Here is a 25,515-nt window from a genome sequence, read left to right as displayed (position 1 = left end):
TCGTGAGTCAAATTAAATTAACTACTCATCCTTGTAAATTTTCAATTGACATTTACAGTATATGCCCTCATATTGTGTATAAACAGTAAAATAGATTTTCCACCAAGATAGATTACATTCAATAATACAATAATAGTTATCAAATTTCAGTTAAACAATAATTATTTAAAAACTATTTATTATTATCTCTTTTTTTAAATGTCAACTATTCATAACTCATTATAATTATTATATTTTTAATCCGTTTGAATTAATTGATTAATTGACAGTAAAAACTGTAGTTTTTTACGATTGATTACAATTTAAGCGTTAAAAACCATTTGTCTGATGTCTAACGTAATAATATTACACCTGTTTCTCATATTTTTGTTTTTTATTCATTCAACAAAAATTTGTGCTTCAATTGAGATATTATTTCAAAAATACAGTAAAAATATGTGTTTCCGTGTGTTTATGCATAAAAACAGCAGTAATTTGAAACATATATTGTTTTATAAATCAGACATAAATGGCATTTAATGGTATTAAGATGTCAAATAAGATATTAAACATTGAATAATATTAGAAAAAATGACTTTAATATCAAATGTTTTGATAAATAAAACAATCAATCATTAAGTTTGACGTCAAAGAGAGTAACGATTTTCATTTCTGATTAGAAAAGAGAAATGTTTCCAAAGATTATCAGTTATTGAGTAGTAATAGGCCTTCAATAGACTACCTGTGCTATCAAGATATATGTGTTTTTAGGAGAAGTGTGCTCTAATTATTTGCACTTATATTAGAGTCAGTGTTAATCAATGTCTGTAAAAGCCATTTGTTAGATGTAATCAAATAAAGTAGTCGTTTGTCTGTCAGATGATATTTGGCACCATTTGTTGCGGCTTTTTATCGACTTAACGATGAAATAATTGATTTTAACGTTGAAATTAGGTATACAATAGACAATTGATTCAACGCTTCTTACTATTGCACGTCTGTCTGTCTGTTAGGTCTGAAACAGATGTTTAGTGTTAACCAAAAAAACTTTATTTCATAATAACTTTAATTTCATGACAACTAATGTGATGAACACGTAATACAAGAGAGAAACTACTCATCAAAACAACAAAAACCGTTGCTTTCATTCAAATCTATGGAAAATAACAAAAATATTAACAAAAATTGATTTTCAAAAGTCATTAGGTTTTCAGTCATTAGAGATAAGAGTCAGAAAATTGCCACAAAAACACACTGTGCATACATATTAAGCTAATTAATGGCTGGGGAGTGGTAGGGATGGTGGGGTGGGTGGGGTGGGTCCACTCCAAACAATAGACTCCAAATAACAATGTTTTTTTTTAAATAAATAATTGGTTTAATCATTGGTTTTGTATTTATTGAGGCATTTATTAAGAAATATATTGAGAAATATAGAAAAAATAATAAAATCTTTTTAAGCACACAATCGTATGATTTATGAGAAGCGGTTGAATAGTGGGGTTCAAAGCGTTAATTGCCATCAAATCAATTGATAATGACTTCGTGTAAAGCTATCGCCAAAAAGCAAACATTGCTCTCAATATTGCACCGGCAGTTGACTCGACTATCATTCCCTATAGAAGTCTATTCCCAGGCATTAGAGAGCTATTGAGTTGAGAAGTGGTGTCATTATATGACTGCTTCTGAATGACTATAGAAGTGAAGGACTGCTCGTGTATTACGACTATTGGATGTCGTATTGAGTCTGAGATGAAGTTCCCAAACGTGTATTCATTGACTCAAAAGTCTATTTAATAATAATCTAAAAGAAATGCATTTTCAATGAAAACATTTTTTGAAACATTTTTGTGTTCTCTGAAGCGTTCATTTCATTCATTCATTCATACATTCGTTCATTCATTCACTCAAAAGGGAAGACCTATTGTGTTATCAAAAGGCGATCACTTCTCTCTCTCTGACTCCCTGTGCTGTCCCGCTCTGTCCCGTCCCGGACCCCCTCCCGACTGGCGAATAGAGCTGTGAAAACCCGTTCACACATTTATCACACCATTAGGCAGCAGATGACCAGAATCTGGCGAACAATGCCTGACATTCCGACACAATTGCAAACAACAGTCTATAACACGACTAACCAAATATCAACTCAACCTAACTGTCCGCCAAATCAGCCTTCGTTTCAAACTCTAAACCAGGACTACGACTGCAGTCGAGTCTCGACACCAATCAAACCGTATTCAAGATCTCTATAGAGAACAGATGCCAAACAAAGAACAACAAAAGACACACAAAAAAGCATTCATTTCATTGATTCCGACATCGAGTCCAACAATCGATACCATTGTTCGCGAATTTATAGCCGTTTTGCAGACTTTTCATTGACTTTTTGGCTGAAAATTGTCAAAAAAAAAGTCGATTCGAGGCCTCAAATGATAACTCTATTTATGACTGCATTAGTGACACCACATCTCCATTAAAAGCTTACTTATTCTCTCTTTGAATGAACTAATAATGATCTTCACTGAAACATACTGTTCCTCTCAACACAACAAACACATAAACCGTTCCTCCGTTTTGTGCTAATAATCAAAACGATTCAATCAGACCTATAAAGAGCACAGTTATATACACTGTATATTGAGATGCCGTAAGCGATAGGATTGCTTTACCGACGATTCCTGTGCACTCTTCGGATGGTTCACTCCGGTGATCATCTCCTCAGGCGTGACCTCAATGGTGATAATGAGGACAACAATATTACCGATTGATTAGTGAAGCGGAAAAGCGCAGAGCTTTTTGTCGACCAATTGGTTAATGATTACGACTGATGTGTGACGTAATTGTTGTTCAAGTGTTTGATTCACAGCACAAGTGATTGTAAACAATGGCAACAAAACACAGATAACGACAACTAATTGTTATCAAAAATAACTCATTTTAGTCAAGAGTTTCAAAGCTCTTAATGTCACACAAATCGTCAGTTTGTGAGTTGTCTTTCTGACCATTTCACTCAAAAATGGCCGACAATGAAGACACCGACGACAGCCGCCGACTGGCTCTCGACGAGACGCTGATTGTCTTCACGAACAACGCTTCTTCGGGTCACAAACTCTTCGTTTGGAAACAATTCACGCAATGTTTTAAAGTAAGTCTTGTTTTCCTGATTTCCTGAACATCTCTGACAACACAACAATCGCCGAAAGACTTGTGATTTCTGACTTTGAGATCAGTTTCGAGTCTTTTCTGTCAATGATTTCTAAATTAGTTTAATTTGATTGCAATTAATTTCGCGGATTTTCATTGATTGAAATGAAGTTTAATTGAAATGAAATCGTTTTCAGTGTCCGCTTGTCTTTTGGGAACAATTAGAACCCAAAGAGACTAAACCTCTTAAAGTGACCACAAATTACGAGTTACGCATCGCTATTACCGACCAGAGACCAAATGATATCAATTATTGGACGCTTTCTGAAGAAAGTGTTTTTTGTCAAAACAGTTATTCTCTTTTGGATCAATCGAAACATGTCTTCACGTAAACAACAATTCATTCACAAAACCATTGTTTAATAGTCTTTCCGCAGAATAAACGGCGGAAATGACTACAAGTGCCAAATCCAAGAAACCGAATCCGGCCGAAACAACATCTGGCCAATTGTCGGTGCAGTTCTCATCTACGTCATCGCTGCCGTCCTCTTTTACGGCGGCCGTCGTCTCTTTTACCGATGGCGCGAACGACAAGCGGCCGCTTTGGCCGTGTCTTCGCCCAATGAGTCACCGATTGTTGAGATGAGAACCGAACAAAAGGACGACAAAAGACGAAAGCGTTTGAAATCTTTGGATTGTTTTCGAGGGTTTGAATACTTTTTCAATACTTTTTCAATACTTTTTATCATAAAATCTGTGAACAAAACCGCAAAAAAGGCATTAGTTTTGACACAAATTGGATTTGAAGGCACTTTAGGAACAACTGTTTGTTTGGTTTAATCCAATCTCTGTTTAATCCAATTTAAGTCAATTGACGTCCAATTGAATCGTGTTTTCCTCCCAAACAATAGGATAACTATATTAATGATGATTTTCGTGAATTTGGGCGCCGGCAACTATGAAAACCTGGATCACGCCGCTTGGGACGGATTCAACTTCGCCGACATCATATTCCCGTGGTTCATCTTCATTATGGGAACAACTATGGCCATCAGGTCTGTCTATAATTATTGAATTACTCAATAAGTGCTCAAAAATCCATTACAACTCATATATTATGGAAATTAGATTTAATAATCAAAATAATGCCTCAAATAGTGCTCTGATTTGCCACTAATTTGCTTTAACGACAATCGGTTCGCTTCCGATCTGTTTTCATATGTTTATACAGTCGGCACCGGTATGTCGACTCTGTTTTTGTCATTCAAACTTTTTTTTGGCAAAAATGCAATTTTCTTTGCGATTCTTTCCGTTTCACTGATTTTCTATTACTATTACTATAATATATAATAATAATAATAATAATCCACTCTTTTTACTATCAATGATATCAAGTGTTTCTCATATTTTTATGAATGACATTATATTAACGCTTCAGGTCTTATATGAGTCAATATCGCAATAGTTTTTCTCAACATTTCTGACACAAAATCGGTGGCAATGAATGCTTGGCCTACGATATCATACAAACTTGTAATTAATTCAAAAATGATGGCATTTCATGATCTCTTTGTTTCCTCTCTTTTCACAAAAAAAACACTAAAACCTGAGTTTATTGCTCTGAAAAAGACTTTTTTCTCAAAAATAATTGTCGGAAACACTCAGTAGTGAACTATTGTTAAATTTCAGTCACATTTCTCTCACGTAATGTCTCTCTCTTTCTTCAATAGTTTCAAAAGTATAGTAATTCGTCAAAAACAGACGGTTTCCAAAATATACTATAATATAGTGAAGCGTTCATTCAATCTCTTCGTCATCGGACTTATGCTTAACTCCAAAGGAAGTGGTAATTAATGCCAAAGTCTTTCATTTCCTTTTTCAGACGACTCTCTCTTCACTAAAACAAAGACTTCTTTATATCAAAACTATTGACAAAAAAGTCATTAAGACATACTGTTCCGCACACTCTCTTATTACACACACTTCGCACTCATTTACTGATCTTTGTTTAGCCGACTTCCGAACGTTGCGGATCCCGGGTGTCCTCCAGCGCTTCGGTATAACATATTTAGTGGTTGGTTCGAGTCATGTGTTGTCTCTTTTGGTGCACAAGGGCGAGCTATTCGGCGCCTGTATGTCTCAATTGATTAGATTAGCCTTTAATTGAATGTTTGTAAAGAAAACAACTGTTTTTCAGTGAGAATCCATCAGTTGGTTGACATAATTCCCTTTTGGCCCGAATGGATAGTTATGTCTTTAATGGCTGTTCTCCATTTCGCGCTGACATTCGGCTGGCAATTCAGTCCTATCTGTCCCCAGGGATACATCGGTATGAAAGCACTCAAAACAATTGCCTTTCAACAACCCTAACTCACTCAGGACCGGGAGGCCTATACGACAACATGACTCACGTGCACTGCACGGGTGGCGTCGCCGCATATATAGACAAATGGGTTTTGGGCGATAAACACATCTACGGCCACTTCACCGGAGACCGTTTGTATGACCCGAACCACGAGTTCAGTCTGCGTCACGACCCCGAGGGAATTCTCGGTATTTATCTTTCGAACCATTTCTCAATCACTTTTGAACTGATTTTTTTGAAGGAACGACGACTTCCATAATCCTGACTTTCCTGGGATTACAAATCGGGAAAATACTGATCGCTTACCCGAATCCCAAACAACGCATCTCTCGATGGCTCGTTTGGGGATTACTTTTAGGTATTTGTCATCACTTTATCGCTCGAAAACACATTTCATAACTCGTTTTCCGCTGCGATTCACACATTATTTCAGGCTCTCTGAGCGCTCTATTCGCGGCCACCGAAACCATTCCTATCAACAAAAACCTCTGGTCTTTCAGCTTCATTTGTCTCACTTCTTCGGCCGCCTGTTTCGCAATCAGTCTTCTCTATTATCTCATAGATGTCCTCCAAATCTGGCCAAACGGACAGCCCTTTCATTATCCCGGAATGAATTCCATTCTCTTATATATCGGACACGAAATCACCGCCGATATGATTCCCTGGAGCTTCAATGTCGACGAGTCATCGCACGTCGGGCCACTGGCCAGGAATCTAGTGGCCGTTACCGTTTGGTTCGTTATTAGCGTCGTTTTGGCCGAAAAAGGATTCTTTCTTACGATTTAAGTCATTAAATATTTTTTATTTATGTTTTTATTTAAATTTATCAAAAAATTGTTGTATTTTTAAAATGTTTTTTATTGTCTGTTTTTTTTTGTATAATTTATTATGTTTTTTGCCAAAGAAATAATAATAATATATTAAAGATCATTAAAATCAAATGAAAATGTTTTCTAACAAAAAAATACACTAAATATTTTGTGCCTTTATTTTAGTGACAAATTTTTGCAGAAAAATAATTTAGTTTTATTCACAAAAAAGGAAATAAAAGATTAAATATATTTTACATGAGTTTTAACATTGAATTTGTTTCTTATTTTTTAACAATATATACAACAATATTGTACTGAAATAACAATTATTTTAATGGTTATAATAATAATAATAATTATGATAATCGTAGGGAAAATCGTATATGACTTATGAGAACATTATTATTATTACTACTACTGTATGTATGTATGTATAGGTATTGTTTAATATGAAAGCACATAAACATACAGTAGTTGTAGTAAAGTATGAGAAGCAGATATTTGATGTATATTTGATACATGAGTTGTCATACAAATGTAGTGCAATGTTGTAGTGCACCCACTGTGCCGTCAAATTAGCCTATATTGCCGTCAAATCTAACCGAACCCATACTGCCATCTATTGGATTTGTCGTCCAAACTGACACTACTTATACTACTTTTATTAATATTAAGTATTATTACTACTGTATTACACACGCAATGCAGTCATATTGCGGGGGAGAGACAGTGGGGGAACACAGAGACAAACATATAGTAGTTTTTAAGTGAGTATAACCAGAGAGAGAGGGAGAGGGAGAGGGTATGTGTGTGTGAATGCAATAGTGATAGTACTGTAGTCTATATATTGTTAACAAGTATTGAATAGGAAATCATTGAAGCGTTTATAATTGATATTTGCCTTATTGTATGTGATTTACATTATATTAAGTGCATCGATGTTATAGTAATAATGCATTAATAATGTCTTATGAAACCAGTTGTGCCATCTATTGTTGAATAGATATTTACACATTTCATATTCAATTCAATCATTTTGATTAACTAATAGCCTATATATATACTCATTATTATTTAATAGTAGTTTCAATTTTGCAATAAATTTCATTTTTAAGCTAATTTTTTCTTAATTAATATGTTTTTTAAAAAATAAAATATATTATTATTATTAGTGTATAAAACAAACAAATAAAAGACTGGGAAAAACATGAACGCAATGAATACCGATTGCATAATTGGATAATAATTATGTAATTAATTAAAATGTGAAATAATTTTAGGGTTTTTTTCTAAGTTTTCAATAAACTAGTAATAGATTTACTATTATTAGTTGAATTAATGCAATTGATTTCATAACTCAATAAAATTAATAATAATATAATAATAATAAAGAAATTTAAATATAATCTAAATAAAGATAATTTTTATGGCATTATTTTCAAAATAATAAAAAATATGCAAATTTGTAATTAATTGAATGTAAAAACATTACAATAGAGTTAAAAACAATATTTATATTTAAAAAATAATTATTTAAAGAGTTTATGTTTTATTCATTAGAAATATAGGAACCAATAGTTTTGCAATAATTTGAATGCAGTTTACGGACCAAATGGCGCCCTCTTTCAGACATAAACTGCTATTAATGTTATAATTTTTAGTGAATCTAAAGTTGTTTAAAACTATTAGTAATTAATTCAATGATTTATAAATTATAGCATAAAAATAATTATAAGTTTTTTTTGAATAAAATTATTATTTAAATCAATGTATTTATAAAAATCATATTAAATGACAAAACGTATTGACGTTTAGTCGCATTTCTTTCATTTGTTTGTCTTTTGTCTAATGTGTTCTTCGCGTATCTCTCGGAACAGTCCATCAAATAATTCTTTGAAATTGTAATCTGTTTTGTTATTTCGGTAACCATTTGTTGTCCGTCGCCGTTGTTGTTATGAAACGTATTCTTCATTTGGCATTTTGTGACTTTCAGTAAACGAATTATAAATTTTTATATTACTTGCGATTTCTGTTATCAATGAATAACAATGTCTTCCAAAGTATTTGAATCGTATTTATTTTGTTGATCGAATCGGCGGACAATCGGCCAACAGAAACGACAGAAACGACAGAAAACAGAGAAAAGACAAAAATAAATGTTTTCCCGACATTTGGGTCGTGAATGAGGTCACGAAACTTTATTTTTTGATTTAAAATTAAAACCCGAAAATTGATTGCCGTTTACGTCGTTTCCTTTTTTCCTTTTCTGACGCAACTGTCGTTTCTTCAGATGTCGCTTCAGATGTCGCTTCAGATGTCGCTTCAGATGTCGCTTCAGATGTGGATTCAGTTGTGGAATCATGTGATGACTCAGTTGTGGATTCAGACTTCGAGTCAGTTCGAGTGGATTCAGTTGTTTCCTTCGATTCTGAATTTGTTGTCACATCAGAAGTAGATTCAGTTTTGTCCCCCTTTTCAGTATTTTTCTCTTCTTTCGATTCTTTGTCTGTTTTCTCGCTTTGACCACCGCTTCCGCCATTTCCCGTACATTTTGGCACTTCATCGACAGCCACTGAAACCAAAGACAACTTAGTATTTAAAATAATTGCAAAAACACTGACCCACGGGATCGTCAGCCATAACAATGAACGTGTCTTCCGATTTCGGAATTTTTGCAAAAGACATCATTTCTTCGATTGTTTGCGAATACATCGGATCCTCGATTACAGGCCTTCCGTTCCGTCGAACCGTTCGTCTTCCTCCTCTGTCTTTTTGTTGTCCGAAGAATTCATTGCCAACAATGTCTTCGTCCTCGACGTCGTCCCGCAAAGTGAACCGAATGCGAGGCATAAGAATAGTTCCGCGAATTTCTTCGTGCGGAACGTCATTTCCGTCGTCTAACACGTCATCCATTTCCGGCGAAATATAAATCGGTTTCGCATTTCCGGCCAAAGGTTGCCGAATCAAAGTCGGCGAATTTGGGGGTCCGTCTGAAGTGACGACGACCAGCACTGCACACAAGAAATGGATCAGAAAACGAAAAAACAAGACAGAAGTCAAAGTTACCGCAGAAAAGGACGCGAAGTTCGAGAAAACAGTGAAAACGTTTGGAGAAATGAAATCGCATTTTATTCGCAGATGTTTTCAAACTTTTCCCCACTTTTGGGGATTTTCTTCGTTTGGAGAACATGTGGTCCGCGGCCCGCAATCGCCAACAATGACTATAACTTCGTCGTCCACTTCGACCACAGGTTCACTTCCTGCAGATTGTCCGAACTCAACGACCAACGATTCGGGATTTGAAAAACAATTGTTAACCTCTGGATTCAGATCCATATACTCTTCAGTGACAGACAAATCGGCAGTAGATGTAAAAGAAAGTCGAGATTAACGGAATAGTCGCCGACAGTGACCAGAAAACTATGACTAAAACGTAGATCCGAAGCATTTTTTGAATTTTTTCTAAAACATATGGAAAGTGACGTCAATTAAGATGGAGTTTTCGGTCTTTTTTCGGGGTTTTTAAGGATTTATTAAAACTTTTCAATAATTTAATACAATTTATTTAAATTCAAGTATTTGAACAAAATTTTCTGTTTTGCGTTCAAAAAACAAATTTCGGACTCAAAAAATCTATATTAAAATCAAATTGAATTGATTTCGAGTTTTAAAAATCATTTTAAACTTTCAAAACAAAAACAACTATTATTTTTATGAATAATCAAAATATATTAAGAAAATAAATATTTTTATATTAATTAAAAATCATTTAAATCTTGATTTTTTTTATTTTTTAATCCTATTTCACTTTTTCCCGACTATTCATTGCCTCCTCTTTCGCCTCCTTTTACTCTTCTTTAGTCTCCTCTTCTTCGGCGTCTTTCTTTGACATTTTGCTTTTGATCTTTTCTTTTACCTTTTCTTTCACTTTTTCTGTCACTTTTGTCTTTACGTCTTTAATCTTCGACAACAATCCTAATCCAATCTTCTTCTTATTTTTCTTGTTCTCTTTGGTCTCCTTTTCTTCGTCCTCTTCTTCGGGATTTCCCATCATTTTTGCTAACAATTTGTCGGTCGAATCACCGGCTTTTTGATCCGCTTCTTCTGATTTTTTTTCTTTCTTTTTCTGAATCGCTCGTCCAATAAGACCTCTTCTGTCGCCATTTTTATTGTAAACAAGTTTTTCCCTAATGACAGCCAAATTATCTTTTAGTTTCGTTTTTCCTATTATTAAAGACTTCGATGCCTTCGATGTCTTCGATTTCTTTGATTTCTTCGATGCTTTGGTGTCGCCCTCTTCTTCTTCTCCACTTTCCGTTTCAGCCTCTTCTTCGGCCTCAGTTTCAGCTTCTGACTCACTTTCTTCGGTTTTTGACTTTTTTTTAGTCAAAACCGAAACCACGGCTTTTGTAATCAAAATTAACATAAAATATGTGTTAAAATTAATTTATATAAATATTTTCAAAATACTTACCGAAAAACAACAAAAGCAACGAAATTCGTAGAAAAAGTCTATTCATTGCATTTATTTTAAATCAAACGACATTTTAGTCTAATTTTTTAATTTAATTACAAAACAAATTACGTTAACTTTTGACGCAATTTCCTCAAAAATGGCACTAATAATGGCTGAACCCGTATATCCCGTATTCCATATCTGACCACTTTTGCCGACAATTGACGAAAAAACACCAAAAAACAAATATTACTCAAAATAAACTCATTTTATTCAGATTTTTGACAAACAATTCAATTCTAAATTTTATGTTTTCGGCGAATCCCTTCCAACACAGTGTTCGGCACCCGAACAGTAATTGTCCCGTTGGACAGGTAGGTATGAGTCTCTGTTTTGTACGATATATTAAAGCCGGGAAGTCCGAGATAAGATCCGATCTGTTTAATCCATTCCCAGCCCTTCTTAAGCCATCCCATAATTCCCGAACTTTCCGTTTGTGTTTCTTTTTGTAAGTTTTGTCCATCTATTTCTGGCGTCACTTCCAACTCATACTTTTGTTCGTTTGTTTTGTCGATAAAACTTGAATCACTTCCATTGTACGTCTCTTCCATCACCAACTTCATAGACATCGGTTTCTTCTTATTTGTCATAAAAGTTCGGTAATTCTGAAGAGAGTCAGAAATAGGAAAACCGTTTTCGTGTCGACGAATTGCCGTCGGATTCGAAAAATGGACACAAAAAACGGCAAAAACTATAAAAAACAAAATACAAGGTTTTTCAATACAAAACATGACTGAATAGACCATCTGTTTTATGTTAATTCTTTCCGAATATTAAATTCGACACTTCCGGTGCCAAACCGCCGGTAAGTCTCCAGAAAATGTCCCGCAAATGCCTCCAGAATCGTCTTCCGTTATCAACGGACACCGATTTTTGTCACCACTTCGGGATGTTTGGAATCGACACCGACGGGTCTTTAAGAAAGCAGACATTAGACAAACACATTAATAGTAAATTAAACCGAAAAAAGTGCAAAAAATTATCCGAAAAATTGTGCAAAAACAACGAAAAAATGTTTTTCAACGCGTTTTTTGTCATTTTTAATAAGATTTTATTTAAACAAAAAAATCATTAGATTTTTAATCATTTTAGAGAAAAGGCATTGATCTAATGAGCCAATCAAAACTTCGGTGTTTACCGGGAGCTTCTGGCCAAAGAAATCCATTTCTAGTTGTGTCGCGTCTATTCGGAGCTTTCAGTTTTCTTTTACTTTGCTTTTGAGGTCGCGAATCCATGTCGTCATTATCTTCGTCGTCGTCATCAATGTTTTTTGCGAAGTAATTAATTTCGCGATTTCTATCTCTACCTCTATGTCCATAATCCTGTCTATAATGCTGTCCATAACGATGTTCTGAAGGATACTGAAATTGGTGTCTCACAGGTCGGAACCATTGCGGTGGCGGGTAATCGTAATCCGGATAATAATAAGCAGAAACAGCTGAACTCGACATAAAAAAAGGTTTTTATTTATAAAAGTTTATAAATAAAAGTTATTTTATTAGTTGTTTTACCGAAAATCGCGACCAAAATCAATAAAGCAATAAAAGAGTTATTCATTTCGTGTTTTTATTTTTCCATTTAATTAATAATTTTTAATTAACATTTAATGAAACGGAAACAGAATTATAAGCCATTTTTGTTTTAGTTTTTACTTAAAATTTTTTTTTTAAATCTTCGTCTAATCGATTGCGAAACTTCCGTAACTCTTTCCGGCCCCGGAATCAGCACTCAACCAAAATCCGGGTTTATTTTTCTTATTCTTTCGTTTCTTCGTTTTTCTCGGTCTGTCTTCGTCTCCTTCGTCGTCATTTATCGACGAAAAGAAGTGAATGTTGTCGTCTCCGTTGTCATAATCTCTTCTATTGCCATAACCTCTTCTATCAACAAAATGTCTTCTGGGCTGATATGGTTGGAACTCCTGTCGTTGCATATGATGATGCATTGGCCGATATTGTGGCCTCCAATCGGAATTATAATCCGATTCATAGCCGTAACGATAGGCAGAGACAGCGATCGCTTAATTTAAGAAAAATAGTATTTTAAAAATTATAAATTTTAAACCTTTTTTTTACCGAAAATCGCAACAAATGTCACAAAAACAGCAAAACTGCGATTCATTTTGTTGTAATTTTTAATTAATGAACAAAAATTAATCAATTAATTGAATTAATTAATAAAAACCATTTTCAACGGAAATGGAAATCATTTCATAGAATTCTCACCAATCGATGGATGAAAATCAGAAATGTTTCAATTTTAAAAAAAAAAAATATTAAAACATTTATTTTTTAGAAAAAAATTAACTAAAGAAATCTTCTTAAGAAATTTAATGGTAGCAAAAAAAGTGTGGATCACTGGAGAAAATCACAGACATATCAACTGAATTGTTCATCCGATGCAAAGAACCCACTTTTGCGATGTCTTCGTGAATCAGACTCCACTTCTCTAAGTCTTATGTTTTCTAAATATTTTCTTTGATCGAAAGGTTTTCTCTGTTGATAACATTATAGCAATGGATTCCAGAGAGGAGGCGTCCAATCGGCAAAATAGTCGAAATCATATTCATTGTGATGATAGCCGAAGACAGCGATGACTGAATTTAATAGAGAAGAAAATATTTGTTATGAATAATAAATTTTCAGTCATTTTATTACAATTATCCAAAAAAAATTACCAAAAATCGGTACAAAAAACAAGAAAATTGAATTTCATTTCTAGCTTTTTATTTAAGGTTTAATTAAAACAAAAAAACAAACATTAATTAATTAGTTATTAACTATTTATCAAAGGAAACGGAAATCACTGGAAACAGGACACAACTTCAACTACATCTTCGACTAATTTTCGTCCGATTTTTTAAATATTTAAGCCTTGATTGACACCAATGTTTGGTCAACAACTGAATCTGTCTAATCAGTACTGGACTTAACGTTGATCTCCAAAGAAGTCTGAATTCTTTGATTTTTTTCTATTCAAAACATTTTCATAATAGTTATAAAAATTTCTGCGACAAAAACGCAATCATTGGACAAGAATTGGTCGCCGAAAGAATCAAAATGAGATACAAAATAACATTATTAATGAGAAAAACAATATTTTTGATGCCATTTCTGATTTAGGGTTTTATTTGAGGGAATTTTTAAAAAGTGATTTATAAGAAGTGACGTCAAAGACTTGAGATCCCATTTGCAATTTCTGATCATTTTGGCGGACATTTCTTGCCTTTGCTCGAATCGCAGTCAGGAATCGCGAGAATTCTGCGGAAATTTTTTTTATTAAACAAATTTGATTAAAAAACCGCAAAAATAATAATACAATCCGTCATCCATTAAGAAGACGATATCGTCTTTTCGGTGACGAGAGAAGATCTCTTCGGCCGACGGGACGAACTCGTCAGAGGGATCGCCGTCGAGTCCGCTCTCTATCATAGGTTGTTCTTCTTTGTCGACATTTGAATCATAACTTTTCGGAGCGAAAGTGTCGATCGATAATTCGTACGATTCAATTGGCTTCTGAACCGAAGGACACGTAATATCTGTGGAAAATCTATGGATCAGAACAGTGATCGCGATTTTTGTGGTAATACCTGATACGCACAAAGCTATCAGTGAGAAGACTAAGATTGTAAGTTTTTTCGCCATTTTGTTTATTAGTAAAAAAAACTCTAAAAATAACTCAAATCTAATCCCCGTTTTGAAGACACGGGTTGTCACCACAAACCGGGTTAATCACAACCAACGGATTGTCAATCATTACTACATAATTGTTTATGTCGTCCGGAAATTCGTCCAAATATCCAGAACACGGCTCCCATTCCTTACACTTTGTACTCTCAGTCGTTGTACTACTACTACTACTACCTTTGCTGTCGCCCATCCCCTCGTCATTCAAACATTCAGTAATTGCAAACATCTTTACTTCTTGAGTCGTAACCAAACACTCGATTTCTGTTGTCGTTTCCTTGCATTCAATCATTTCTGTTGTCGTTTCCACTTCTTTGCATTCAATCTCTTCAGTTGTCGTTGTCTTTACTGTTGTTGTTGTCGTTGTTGTTGTCGTTGTTGTTGTCGTTGTCGTTGTCGTTGTCGTTGTTGTTGTCGTTGTTGTTGTCGTCGTTGTTGTCGTCGGTGTTGTTGTCGATTCCCTATCAATCGGAGCTTCCGTTGCTGTTGTCATTTCAGTTGATGCCGTTTTCTCTTTTTCTCTATCCATTGCCGCCGCTTCCTCTTCAGTAGAAAGCGGCTCAGTAGTAGTAGTTGTATCTTCTTCCCAATTGTTTTCATTGTTGATCTCTTCTTCTATGGAAGGATTTATAGCATTAATTGTCTTCAAAGCGGAGATCACTTCCGAAAATAAAAATAGAGATTAAAACAATTTTTTAAAAACAATTACTGAAAAAAACCTAAAATCACAAACAAAAGTGTTTTCAGTCTTTTCATTGGTTCAAAAGTGGCGGAGTCTGAGACGAAAAATGTAAACATTTCGAGGAATAAGTGGTCAGAAGTTTGAGTTTCAACTAATCGACGGTTAGAAGAATAACAGTAAACACCAATTTGGCGGACATTTTGTTTTTTATTAATAAATATTTTTATAATTAATTTACAGTAAATTACAATAAAAACCCCAAATTTATCCCTAAATCTCATTATCCGGACACAACCCATCTGATCCACATTTGGGATTCGCGACAACTAATGGGTTGTCTATCATTGCCACATAGAGATTCGCATCGTCCGGCGTCACTGTCACAGATCCAGAACACGGCTCCCATTCCTGACAGCCGGGAGTTGTTGTTCCCAAATTGCTAATTCCCGACTCACTTCCACATTCAGTGATCACCGATTCGGCGCCGTTCAGTTGACTCAATGAATTTACAGAAAACGTGTCTTTGATTCCATTTCCGCCGACCGACTCTTTTCCTTTCTGTGATCTTTGTATTTGTCTATTAGATGTAATTCCTGTTAAATCTTTTTTCTTTTCTTTTGTCGAAACACTTTTTCCTCCACTTGGATGACCAGAAACTCCATTTCTTTGACTGTCACTCTTTTGTTTCGAATCGCTTTCAACATTTCCCATCTGATCCGCTCTTTTCTCTTCAGTCTTTGTTTCCGTTTTCTTATTTGTCTGTTCGCAATCTCCGTTGACTATCTGTTGACCAGAATAAGGATATCCCGCCACTCCTGCAGTCTGTTTGGGCAGAGTTTGTCCGTAATGACTGAATTTTCCTTTGTTATGTTGTTGTTGTCCCGAATAAGACGGATATTCCAATGAATTATACGATCCAACAGTTTGTTTTCCATAAGAACTTTGTAGTCCTTTAACTCTATTAAGTCCGGCCGAAGTCTCAAATGACGGATCTCCTGTCTGTCCATAGAAATACTGTCCTCCGTGAGTCTGTTGACTTTCAATTGACTGTTTATGATAATGTCCTGTCTGTGTGTATGTCATAATTATGATTACCGGTAATTACAATAGATTTGCAGAATGTCTCTGTCTTTACCTGTTCTCTTGTTCTTTGCTGTTCCGACCAAATTGAATACGTCTTTTTCTTGGCTCCATTTCTATAATAATCACCGACACTCTGTTCCCCAACTGCTCCAAACTCCTTCCCAATTGACTCTCTGTTCATTGCATTTCCATCACTCAAATGCTGTCCATAAACTTTCTCTGTCTGTGACGATGAATACGGTCTGTGATTGTAATGATTTTGATATGGATTTTGAGGATTGTTTTGGTTCGGATGTAATGGATTCGGAGTTTGGAATTTGTATTGATTTTTATACTGATTTTGATAATACAATTGGCTTTGATGTGAAGGATATTGATTTTGATTGTCAACTCCGGTCTCACATTGCTTATCCATCAGCGGCTTATGATATTCCGTTTCTTTTAGTACTTTTGCGTACGGCCTGAGCTTTCGGTTATCGTTTTGATTTTGATTTGTTAATTGTTCAGTGTTTTGGTACTGATTTTGAGGATGCAATGGATATCCGGATGCACTTATATGCTGTTGTCCCGTTGATGGCGGATATCTTCTCGCCTCTCTCTGTCCGTGCGGCCACTGATATTGAGGCGACGGATATCCGGATCCGTAACTATTAAAAATCTTTTGTCCATTTGCAGAGACTTTAACATTAGGCACCGGATTTAGTTTTCCCGATCTATCTATAGATTCTGATGATTCTGTTTCCACACATTGCGCAACTTGTTCCGCATTACTTTTTGAAGATCCGTCATTTCTTTCCGGAGATTGTTCTTCTTCTTGAGCATCAGATTCTTTTTTTCGGTTTTTCAATGTTGTCGTACTTCCATTCGTCTTATCAACTGAAGTATCCGATGGTTTCGTTTCTTCACCAGACGATTCAGATGTTTGTTGTTTTTGATGATATAATTGATTTTGATTTGGAGGATATTGATTGTGCTTTTGATTTGGAGGATATTGATTGTGGTATTTATTTTTATGGTCAACTCCTGTCACACCATCAACTGTTGTCACACATTCATTCTTTATCACTTGCTGTTGATATTCCGTTTCTTTCAGTCCTTTTTCGTACGGCCTGAGCTTTCGGTTATCGTTTTGATTTTGATTTGTTAATTGTTCAGTGTTTTGGTACTGATTTTGAGGTTTCAATGGATATCCGGATGCACTTATATGCTGTTGTCCCGCTAATGGCGGATATTGAGGCGACGGATATCCGGATCCGTAACTATTAAAAATCTTTTGTCCATTTGCAGAGACTTTAACATTAGGCACCGGATTTAGTTTTCCCGATCTATCTATAGATTCTGATGATTCTGTTTCCACGCATTGCTCCACTTGTTCCGCATTACTTGTCGAAGATCCGTCATTTCTGTCCGGAGATTGTTCTTCTTCTTGAGAATCAGATTCGGTTTTTTTGTTTTTCAATGTTGTCGTACTTCCAGTCGTCTTATCAACTGAAGTATCCGATGGTGTTGTTTCTTCACCAAACGATTCAGATGTTTGTTGTTTTTGATGATATAATTGATTTTGATTTGAAGGATATTTATTGTGCTTTTGATTTGGAGGATATTGATTGTGGTATTGATTTTTATGGTCAACTCCTGTCACACCATCAACTGTTGTCACACATTCATTCTCCATCACCGGCTGATGATATACTGGCGGATGTCTTCCCGTATGTATTTGTCTATACGGAAACTGATACTGATATTGAGGTGATGGATATCCTACTTTATCATTGGGCATTTGATTTGCTTCTCCCGATTCTGGTAATTCAGTTTCCATAAATTGCGTCACTTGTTCCGCATAACTTGTCAAATATGCATAATTTCTGTCCGGCGATTGTTCTACTTCTTGAGAATCACGTCTATTTGTCATATCTGATCCGGTCGTCGCTTTGATTGTCAATAAAGAAATGGTTTCTCTGCTATGAATTCCTTCAGTTGTTTCAACACAATCAGTGGGTATTCCCTCTAATTTCTCGGATACGATGTCCGGCGCTCTTTCCTCTTCTTCAGGAATGCCTATTGTATTGTTGAATAGCAAACAAAAATCAAATTAAAATTTTCAAAATTATAGACATTTATAAAAAATATCTAAATATACAGTAAATTATTATTATTTATATTGAATTAAAGAAAAACCTGAAGCGTCTGGAACTGGTGTAACAGTAGTTGGTTTGTCTGATTCTGATGTTGTCGGCTCATCAGGTAATGTAGTTTTAGAAACAATAGTTGTTTCTTCTGAGGGTTGAGTTAATGGAATATCTGGAACTGTAGTTTCGGGAACAGGAGATGTAGTATCTAATGGTGCAGTTGTTTCAATTGTTGTTATTTGACGATCTACTGCCGCATCTTCTTCTTCTTTTGGTTTTTTTGGAACAATGGTCGTGATTTCGGGAACAGGAGTTTTTTCTTCCTCTGAAACTGTAGTTGTTTCCTCTGACTGTTGTGTAGATAAATCTTCAGAAACTGTAGTATCGAAAACAGTAGTTTCGGGAATAGTAGGTGTTTCATCTGGAGGTGCAGTTGTTTCAGTTGTTATTTGACGATCTACTGCTGCTTCTTCTTCTTCTTTTGGTTTTTTTGGTACAATAGTATCAGTAGTGGGAGTTTCCGAGACAGAAGTTGTTTTATCTGACGGTGCAGTTGATGGTTCTTCAGAAACTTGAGTTGTTTCTTCTTCTGTTACAGTTGTCAGTTCTTCCGATATTGTAGTGTCAGAAACTGTACTTTCGGTAACAGTAGTTTCTGGTACGGGAGTTGTTTCTTCTGATGGTTCAGTTGTATCTTCAGGTGTTTTAATTGTTGTCACTTCACGATCCATATCCGCTTCTTCTTCTTCTTTTGGTTTTTTTGAAACAGTAGTATCAGAAACAGTAGTTTCTTCTGATGGTTGAGTTGTAGACTCTTCAGGAACTGTAGTGTCAGGAACTGTAGTTTCATCTGATGGTTGACTTGTAGACTCTTCAGGAATTGTAGTTTCAGAAACAGTTGTTTCTTCTGATGGTTGAGTTGTTGACTCTTCTGAAACTGTAGTTTCTTCTGTTGTTGTTATCTGACGATCTACTGCTGCTTCTTCTTCTTCTTTTGGTTTCTTTGGAACAGTAGTTTCAGGAACGGGAGTTGTTTCTTCTTGCGAAACAGTTGTTTCATCTGAAGATGCCGTTGTTGGTCCATCAGATTCTGTAATATCGATAGCTGTAGTTTCTGCAACAGTAGTTGTTTCTTCTAAAGCTGCAGTTGAGGTCTCTTCCGGTTCTGTAGTGTCAGTAACTGTACCTTCGGTTGCAGTTTCATCTGATGATGCAGTTGTTGGTTCATCTGTTGTTGTTATTTGACGATCTACTGCTGCTTCTTCTTCTTCTTTTGGTTTTTTTGGAACAGTAGTCTCGAGAACGGGAGTTGTTTCTTCTGATGGTACAGTTGTAGGCTCGTCAGCAACTGTAGTGTCTGGAACTGTAGCTTCAGAAGCAGTTGTTAATTCAACTGTTTCTGTAGTATCAGGAACTGTAGTTTCGGGAACAGTAGACGTTTCTTCTGATTCCGTAGTAGACGAATCTTCAGTTTCAGAAACAAGAGTTGTGTCATCTGATGGTTCAGTTGTATCTTCAGGTGTTTTAATTGTTGTCACTTCACGATCCATATCCGCTTCTTCTTCTTCTTTTGGCTTATTTGAAACAGTAGTTTCGGGAACGGGAGTTGTTTCATCTAACGTTGCAGTTGTTAGCTCATCTGAAACTGTAGTTTCATCTGATGGTTGAGTTGTAGACTCTTCAGGAACTGTAGTTTCAGAAGCTGTAGTTTCTTCTGATGGTTGAGTTGTAGACTCTTCAGGAACTGTAGTTTCAGGAACTGTTGTTTCTTCTGATGGTTGAGCTGTAGACTCTTCAGGAACTGTAGTTTCTTCTGATGGTTGAGTTGTAGACTCTTCAGGAACTGTAGTTTCTTCTGATGGTTGAATTGTAGACTCTACAGGAACTGTAGTGTCAGGAACTGTAGTTTCATCTAATGGTTGAATTGTAGACTCTTCAGGAACTGTAGTGTCAGGAACTGTAGTTTCATCTGTTGTTGTTATCTGACGATCTACTGCTGCTTCTTCTTCTTCTTTTGGTTTCTTTGGAACAGTTGTTGTTTCTTCTGATGGTTGAGTTGTAGACTCTTCAGGAACTGTAGTTTCAGGAACTGTTGTTTCTTCTGATGGTTGAGTTGTAGACTCTTCAGGAACTGTAGTTTCTTCTGATGGTTGAATTGTAGACTCTACAGGAACTGTAGTTTCATCTGATGGTTGAATTGTAGACTCTTCAGGAACTGTAGTGTCAGGAACTGTAGTGTCAGGAACTGTAGTTTCATCTGTTGTTGTTATCTGACGATCTACTGCTGCTTCTTCTTCTTCTTTTGGTTTCTTTGGAACAGTTGTTGTTTCATCTGATGGTTGAGTTGTAGACTCTTCAGGAACTGTAGTTTCAGAAGCTGTTGTTTCTTCTGATGGTTGAGTTGTAGATTCTTCAGGAACTGTAGTTTCTTCTGATGGTTGAGTTGTAGACTCTTCAGGAACTGTAGTGTCGGGAACTGTAGTTTTATCTGATGGTTGAGTTGTAGACTCTTCAGGAACTGTAGTTTCAGAAGCTGTTGTTTCTTCAGATGGTTGAGTTGTCGGCTCGTCTGCAACTGTAGTGTCAGGAACTGTAGTTTCATCTGTTGTTGTTATCTGACGATCTACTGCTGCTTCTTCTTCTTCTTTTGGTTTCTTTGGAACAGTTGTTGTTTCTTCTGATGGTTGAGTTGTAGACTCTTCAGGAACTGTAGTTTCAGAAGCTGTTGTTTCTTCAGATGGTGGAGTTGTAGAATCTTCAGGAACTGTAGTTTCTTCTGATGGTTGAGTTGTAGACTCTTCAGGAACTGTAGTGTCAGGAACTGTAGTTTCTGTAGTTTCATCTGATGGTTGAGTTGTAGACAGGTTGAGTTGTAGACTCTTCAGGAACTGTAGTTTCAGAAGCTGTTGTTTCTTCAGATGGTGGAGTTGTAGACTCTTCAGGAACTGTAGTTTCTTCTGATGGTTGAGTTGTAGACTCTTCAGGAACTGTAGTTTCAGAAGCTGTTGTTTCTTCAGATGGTGGAGTTGTAGACTCTTCAGGAACTGTAGTTTTATCTGATGGTTGAGTTGTAGACTCTTCAGGAACTGTAGTTTCAGAAACAGTTGTTTCTTCTGATGGTCGAGTTGTCGGCTCGTCTGCAACTGTAGTGTCAGGAACTGTAGTTTCATCTGTTGTTGTTATCTGACGATCTACTGCTGCTTCTTCTTCTTCTTTTGGTTTCTTTGGAACAGTTGTTGTTTCTTCTGATGGTTGAGTTGTAGACTCTTCAGGAACTGTAGTTTCAGAAGCTGTTGTTTCTTCAGATGGTGGAGTTGTAGAATCTTCAGGAACTGTAGTTTCTTCTGATGGTTGAGTTGTAGACTCTTCAGGAACTGTAGTGTCAGGAACTGTAGTTTCATCTGATGGTTGAGTTGTAGACTCTTCAGGAACTGTAGTTTCAGAAGCTGTTGTTTCTTCAGATGGTGGAGTTGTAGACTCTTCAGGAACTGTAGTTTCTTCTGATGGTTGAGTTGTAGACTCTTCAAGAACTGTAGTGTCAGGAACTGTAGTTTCATCTGATGGTTGAGTTGTAGACTCTTCAGGAACTGTAGTTTCAGAAGCTGTTGTTTCTTCAGATGGTTGAGTTGTAGACTCTTCAGGAACTGTAGTTTCAGAAGCTGTTGTTTCTTCAGATGGTGGAGTTGTAGACTCTTCAGGAACTGTAGTTTCAGAAGCTGTTGTTTCTTCAGATGGTTGAGTTGTAGACTCTTCAGGAACTGTAGTTTCAGAAGCTGTTGTTTCTTCAGATGGTTGAGTTGTAGACTCTTCAGGAACTGTAGTTTCAGAAGCTGTTGTTTCTTCAGATGGTTGAGTTGTAGACTCTTCAGGAACTGTAGTTTCAGAAGCTGTTGTTTCTTCAGATGGTTGAGTTGTAGACTCTTCAGGAACTGTAGTTTCAGAAGCTGTTGTTTCTTCAGATGGTTGAGTTGTAGACTCTTCAGGAACTGTAGTTTCAGAAGCTGTTGTTTCTTCAGATGGTGGAGTTGTAGACTCTTCAGGAACTGTAGTTTCTTCTGATGGTTGAGTTGTAGACTCTTCAGGAACTGTAGTGTCAGGAACTGTAGTTTCATCTGATGGTTGAGTTGTAGACTCTTCAGGAACTGTAGTTTCAGAAGCTGTTGTTTCTTCAGATGGTTGAGTTGTAGACTTATCAGGAACTGTAGTGTCAGAAGCTGTTGTTTCTTCAGATGGTGGAGTTGTAGACTCTTCAGGAACTGTAGTTTCATCTGATGGTTGAGTTGTAGACTCTTCAGGAACTGTAGTTTCAGAAGCTGTTGTTTCTTCTGATGGTGGAGTTGTAGACTCTTCAGGAACTGTAGTTTCAGAAACAGTTGTTTCTTCTGATGGTCGAGTTGTCGGCTCGTCTGCAACTGTAGTGTCAGGAACTGTAGTTTCATCTGTTGTTGTTATCTGACGATCTACTGCTGCTTCTTCTTCTTCTTTTGGTTTCTTTGGAACAGTTGTTGTTTCTTCTGATGGTTGAGTTGTAGAATCTTCAGGAACTATAGTTTTTGACACTGGAGTTGTTTCTGATGCTGCAGTTGTTGGCTCGTCTGAAATTGTAGTGTCAGGAACTGTAGTTTCATCTGATGGTTGAGTTGTAGACTCTTCAGGAACTGTAGCTTCTTCTGATATATGACTTGTAGATTCTTCAGGAACTGTAGTTTCTTTTGATGGTTGAATTGTAGACTCTTCAGAAACTGGAGTTTCACCTGATGTTGCAGTTGTTGGTTCGTCTGTAACTTTAGTATCAGGAACTGTAGTTTCTTCTGATGTATGAGTTGTAGACTCTTCAGGAATTGTATTTTCATCTGTTGTTGTTATCTGACGATCTACTGCTGCTTCTTCTTCTTCTTTTGGTTTCTTTGGAACAGTTGTTGTTTCTTCTGATGGTTGAGTTGTAGAATCTTCAGGACCTATAGTTTTTGGCACTGGAGTTGTTTCTGATGGTGCAGTTGTTGGCTCGTCTGTAACTGTAGTTTCAGAAACAGTTGTTTCCTCAGATGGTTGAGTTGTAGACTCTTCAGGAACTGTAGTGTCAGGAACTGTAGTTTCATCTGATGGTTGAGTTGTAGACTCTTCAGGAACTGTAGTTTCAGAAGCTGTTGTTTCTTCTGATGGTTGAGTTGTTGGCTTGTCTGCAACTGTAGTGTCAGGAACTGTAGTTTCTTCTGATGTATGACTTGTAGATTCTTCAGGAACTGTAGTTTCTTCTGATGTATGACTTGTAGATTCTTCAGGAACTGTAGTTTCTTCTGATGTATGACTTGTAGATTCTTCAGGAACTGGAGTTTCATCTGATGTTGCAGTTGTTGTCTTGTCTGTAACTGTAGTTTCAGAAACAGTTGTTTCCTCAGATGGTTGAGTTGTAGATTCTTCAGGAACTGTAGTTTCTTCTGATGTATGACTTATAGATTCTTCAGGAATTGTAGTTTCTTCTGATGTATGACTTGTAGATTCTTCAGGAACTGTAGTTTCTTCTGATGTATGACTTGTAGATTCTTCAGGAACTGTAGTTTCTTCTGATGTATGACTTGTAGATTCTTCAGGAACTGTAGTTTCTTCTGATGTATGACTTGTAGATTCTTCAGGAACTGTAGTTTCTTCTGATGTTGCAGTTGTTGTCTCGTCTGTAACTGTAGTTTCAGAAACAGTTGTTTCATCTGATGGTACAGTTGGTGGTTCTTCTGGTACTGTATTTTCTGAAACAGAAGATGTTTTGTCTGATTCTGTTGTCGGCAGTGTTTCGTCTCCATCAAAATTCATCGGTAAAATTGGCGTCTTTTCGGTTTTTATCATTTCTGTTGTACTCATGTCTTGATGAGTGGACATTATAGATGTATCGTAATCTTCTTGAGTGGACGGAAGAACAGTTGTGTCGTAATCAGCGACAGTCGACGGAAGTTCAGACTCATCTGTCGGTTTTATCGACGATGACATTTGTCCCGTTGTTGTCTCAACTTCGTAATCGTCTTCTGTAGTTGAAAGTGATGTCTGAACTATATTTGTTGAACCTTTCGGTGTTGTTCCCAATGATATCATTGTTGACGTCTCGTCTTCATAATCGTCTTCTGTAGTCGAAAGCGATGTCTGAACCATATTTGTTGAACCTTTCGGTGTTGTTCCCAGAGATGTCATTGTTGACGTCTCGTCTTCATAATAATCGTCTTCCGTTGTGCTTATGAGTGATGGCGTCGAAGAAATTTTTACCGATATCTTCGACGAAGAAAATGGTGTCGTTGTGGTCGTCGACCCATTTGAATCAATTGTCGTATCGTCAAAATCGTTTAGCCATTTCTCGAGCTCAGGATTTATGGCCTCAATGCGACCGAAAGCAATCACTTCGGAAAAACGAGAAAATGGTTACAGAAACAGAAACGACAGCAAAAAAACAGAGATAAACACCTGAAGTCACGCATAACAATGCAATTAGTTTATTATATTTCGCCATTTTTTAACCCCATATAAAACCCCCCAAAAAACCCCGATATCTAGCGGTTGGTTTTGGTTTGCTGACAGATAAGGCTTCTAATTGTTGTTGTCTTTTTGTTTGCTGATCTCAAACCGAGCCATTGATCTTCGTATGATTTCATCATCTTCTGCGTCCGTAAGTTTGTGTTCATTGGGAACGGGGGGTTGTTTCTGACTTTTGGACAAACGAAATCTGGCCATTGATCGCGGAACTATCAAATCGACAAAGTCGTCGTCGTTGTTGTTGTTGTTGTTGATGTTATCGAAATATTTTGTCCCCAAATAACGTCTTTGAGGTCTATATATGTCTCGTTCATTGTCAACATTAAGCCTTTCGTGTCGATTGTGTTGATAAGGATTCTAATGTCAGAACAAAATAATTTAAAATCAAAGAAAGAAAAACCAATTTCTTCGACAAATTTCGATAAACAAACCGACAAAAAGTTACTCCAATAACCGTCCGCTTGAATCAAATGCACGACAATCGTCGTAAAGATCAACAAAAGTCTGGCAAAAGCTGTCATTTTGTTTTGTCATTAATTGTTAACATATAAGTCGCGCGCGGCGTTGCAGTCGACAACCGGAAGTCGAATTTGTTAACTATTTTTT

The 25,515-nt window shown here is 36.2% G+C and overlaps 6 protein-coding genes across 6 annotated transcripts; 1 reads left to right on the top strand and 5 right to left on the bottom strand.

Moving 5' to 3' along the window:
- The first annotated feature begins 1,803 nt into the window (after positions 1 to 1,803).
- LOC128964340 (heparan-alpha-glucosaminide N-acetyltransferase-like) lies at positions 1,804 to 6,301 on the top strand. Its single transcript, XM_054310928.1, has 10 exons — positions 1,804 to 3,124; positions 3,321 to 3,511; positions 3,561 to 3,830; positions 4,035 to 4,178; positions 4,854 to 4,969; positions 5,136 to 5,255; positions 5,321 to 5,452; positions 5,503 to 5,676; positions 5,730 to 5,846; positions 5,922 to 6,301. Exons 1-10 carry the CDS (start codon positions 2,996 to 2,998, stop codon positions 6,272 to 6,274), a joined length of 1,746 nt encoding a protein of 581 aa, XP_054166903.1. The 5' UTR covers positions 1,804 to 2,995; the 3' UTR covers positions 6,275 to 6,301.
- Positions 6,302 to 8,469: 2,168 nt separating this feature from the next.
- LOC128964350 (uncharacterized) lies at positions 8,470 to 9,813 on the bottom strand. The gene is made up of 3 exons (XM_054310940.1): positions 9,367 to 9,813; positions 8,922 to 9,311; positions 8,470 to 8,872 (listed from the first exon to the last, which is right to left on the bottom strand). Exons 1-3 carry the CDS (start codon positions 9,488 to 9,490, stop codon positions 8,517 to 8,519), a joined length of 870 nt encoding a protein of 289 aa, XP_054166915.1. The 5' UTR covers positions 9,491 to 9,813; the 3' UTR covers positions 8,470 to 8,516.
- A 255-nt stretch (positions 9,814 to 10,068) lies between these two features.
- LOC128964355 (nucleolar protein 58-like) lies at positions 10,069 to 10,861 on the bottom strand. The gene is made up of 2 exons (XM_054310944.1): positions 10,775 to 10,861; positions 10,069 to 10,704 (listed from the first exon to the last, which is right to left on the bottom strand). Exons 1-2 carry the CDS (start codon positions 10,818 to 10,820, stop codon positions 10,148 to 10,150), a joined length of 603 nt encoding a protein of 200 aa, XP_054166919.1. The 5' UTR covers positions 10,821 to 10,861; the 3' UTR covers positions 10,069 to 10,147.
- A 1,005-nt stretch (positions 10,862 to 11,866) lies between these two features.
- On the bottom strand, positions 11,867 to 13,012 carry LOC128964361 (uncharacterized). Its single transcript, XM_054310951.1, has 3 exons — positions 12,889 to 13,012; positions 12,328 to 12,832; positions 11,867 to 12,254 (listed from the first exon to the last, which is right to left on the bottom strand). The coding sequence occupies exons 2-3, from the start codon at positions 12,371 to 12,373 to the stop codon at positions 11,905 to 11,907; spliced, it is 396 nt and encodes a 131-aa protein (XP_054166926.1). The 5' UTR covers positions 12,374 to 12,832; positions 12,889 to 13,012; the 3' UTR covers positions 11,867 to 11,904.
- Positions 13,013 to 13,924: 912 nt separating this feature from the next.
- LOC128964352 (integumentary mucin C.1-like) lies at positions 13,925 to 15,390 on the bottom strand. The gene is made up of 4 exons (XM_054310942.1): positions 15,219 to 15,390; positions 14,403 to 15,159; positions 14,132 to 14,351; positions 13,925 to 14,073 (listed from the first exon to the last, which is right to left on the bottom strand). Exons 1-2 carry the CDS (start codon positions 15,295 to 15,297, stop codon positions 14,498 to 14,500), a joined length of 741 nt encoding a protein of 246 aa, XP_054166917.1. The 5' UTR covers positions 15,298 to 15,390; the 3' UTR covers positions 13,925 to 14,073; positions 14,132 to 14,351; positions 14,403 to 14,497.
- Positions 15,390 to 25,450, bottom strand: LOC128964320 (mucin-2-like). The gene is given in 6 exon segments (XM_054310905.1): positions 15,390 to 16,249; positions 16,317 to 18,322; positions 18,443 to 21,254; positions 21,256 to 24,776; positions 24,841 to 25,266; positions 25,341 to 25,450. Coding segments are annotated over 5 exon segments (9,183 nt in total). The 5' UTR covers positions 24,887 to 25,266; positions 25,341 to 25,450; the 3' UTR covers positions 15,390 to 15,451.
- Positions 25,451 to 25,515: the final 65 nt, after the last annotated feature.

This window comes from Oppia nitens, unplaced genomic scaffold (genome assembly GCF_028296485.1).
Source record: "Oppia nitens isolate AA-2021 unplaced genomic scaffold, nextdenovo-longstitch-racon4-pilon3 scaffold8_pilon_pilon_pilon, whole genome shotgun sequence".
Lineage (NCBI taxonomy): Eukaryota > Metazoa > Arthropoda > Arachnida > Sarcoptiformes > Oppiidae > Oppia > Oppia nitens.
The sequence above is the reverse complement of the archived record's forward strand: the minus strand, read 5'-3'. Positions and strand labels throughout refer to the sequence as shown.

Bases quoted from the DNA above. Each gene is read 5' to 3' on its own strand.
- LOC128964350 (XM_054310940.1), bottom strand. From the start codon at position 9,490: ATGTTCTCCAAACGAAGAAAATCCCCAAAAGTGGGGAAAAGTTTGAAA. The intron at 9,312-9,366 runs GTAACTTTGACT...TCTTGTGTGCAG, and splicing joins ACTTCGCGTCCTTTTCTGCG to TGCTGGTCGTCGTCACTTCA. The intron at 8,873-8,921 runs GTCAGTGTTTTT...CTTTGGTTTCAG, and splicing joins TATGGCTGACGATCCCGTGG to TGGCTGTCGATGAAGTGCCA.
- LOC128964340 (XM_054310928.1), top strand. From the start codon at position 2,996: ATGGCCGACAATGAAGACACCGACGACAGCCGCCGACTGGCTCTCGAC. The intron at 4,970-5,135 runs GTAATTAATGCC...ATCTTTGTTTAG, and splicing joins GCTTAACTCCAAAGGAAGTG to CCGACTTCCGAACGTTGCGG. The intron at 5,453-5,502 runs GTATGAAAGCAC...TAACTCACTCAG, and splicing joins CTGTCCCCAGGGATACATCG to GACCGGGAGGCCTATACGAC.
- LOC128964355 (XM_054310944.1), bottom strand. From the start codon at position 10,820: ATGAATAGACTTTTTCTACGAATTTCGTTGCTTTTGTTGTTTTTCG. The intron at 10,705-10,774 runs GTAAGTATTTTG...TGATTACAAAAG, and splicing joins GTTGCTTTTGTTGTTTTTCG to CCGTGGTTTCGGTTTTGACT.
- LOC128964352 (XM_054310942.1), bottom strand. From the start codon at position 15,297: ATGTTTACATTTTTCGTCTCAGACTCCGCCACTTTTGAACCAATGAAA. The intron at 15,160-15,218 runs GTTTTTTTCAGT...TATTTTCGGAAG, and splicing joins ACTTTTGTTTGTGATTTTAG to TGATCTCCGCTTTGAAGACA.
- LOC128964361 (XM_054310951.1), bottom strand. From the start codon at position 12,373: ATGAATAACTCTTTTATTGCTTTATTGATTTTGGTCGCGATTTTCG. The intron at 12,255-12,327 runs GTAAAACAACTA...TGTCGAGTTCAG, and splicing joins GATTTTGGTCGCGATTTTCG to CTGTTTCTGCTTATTATTAT.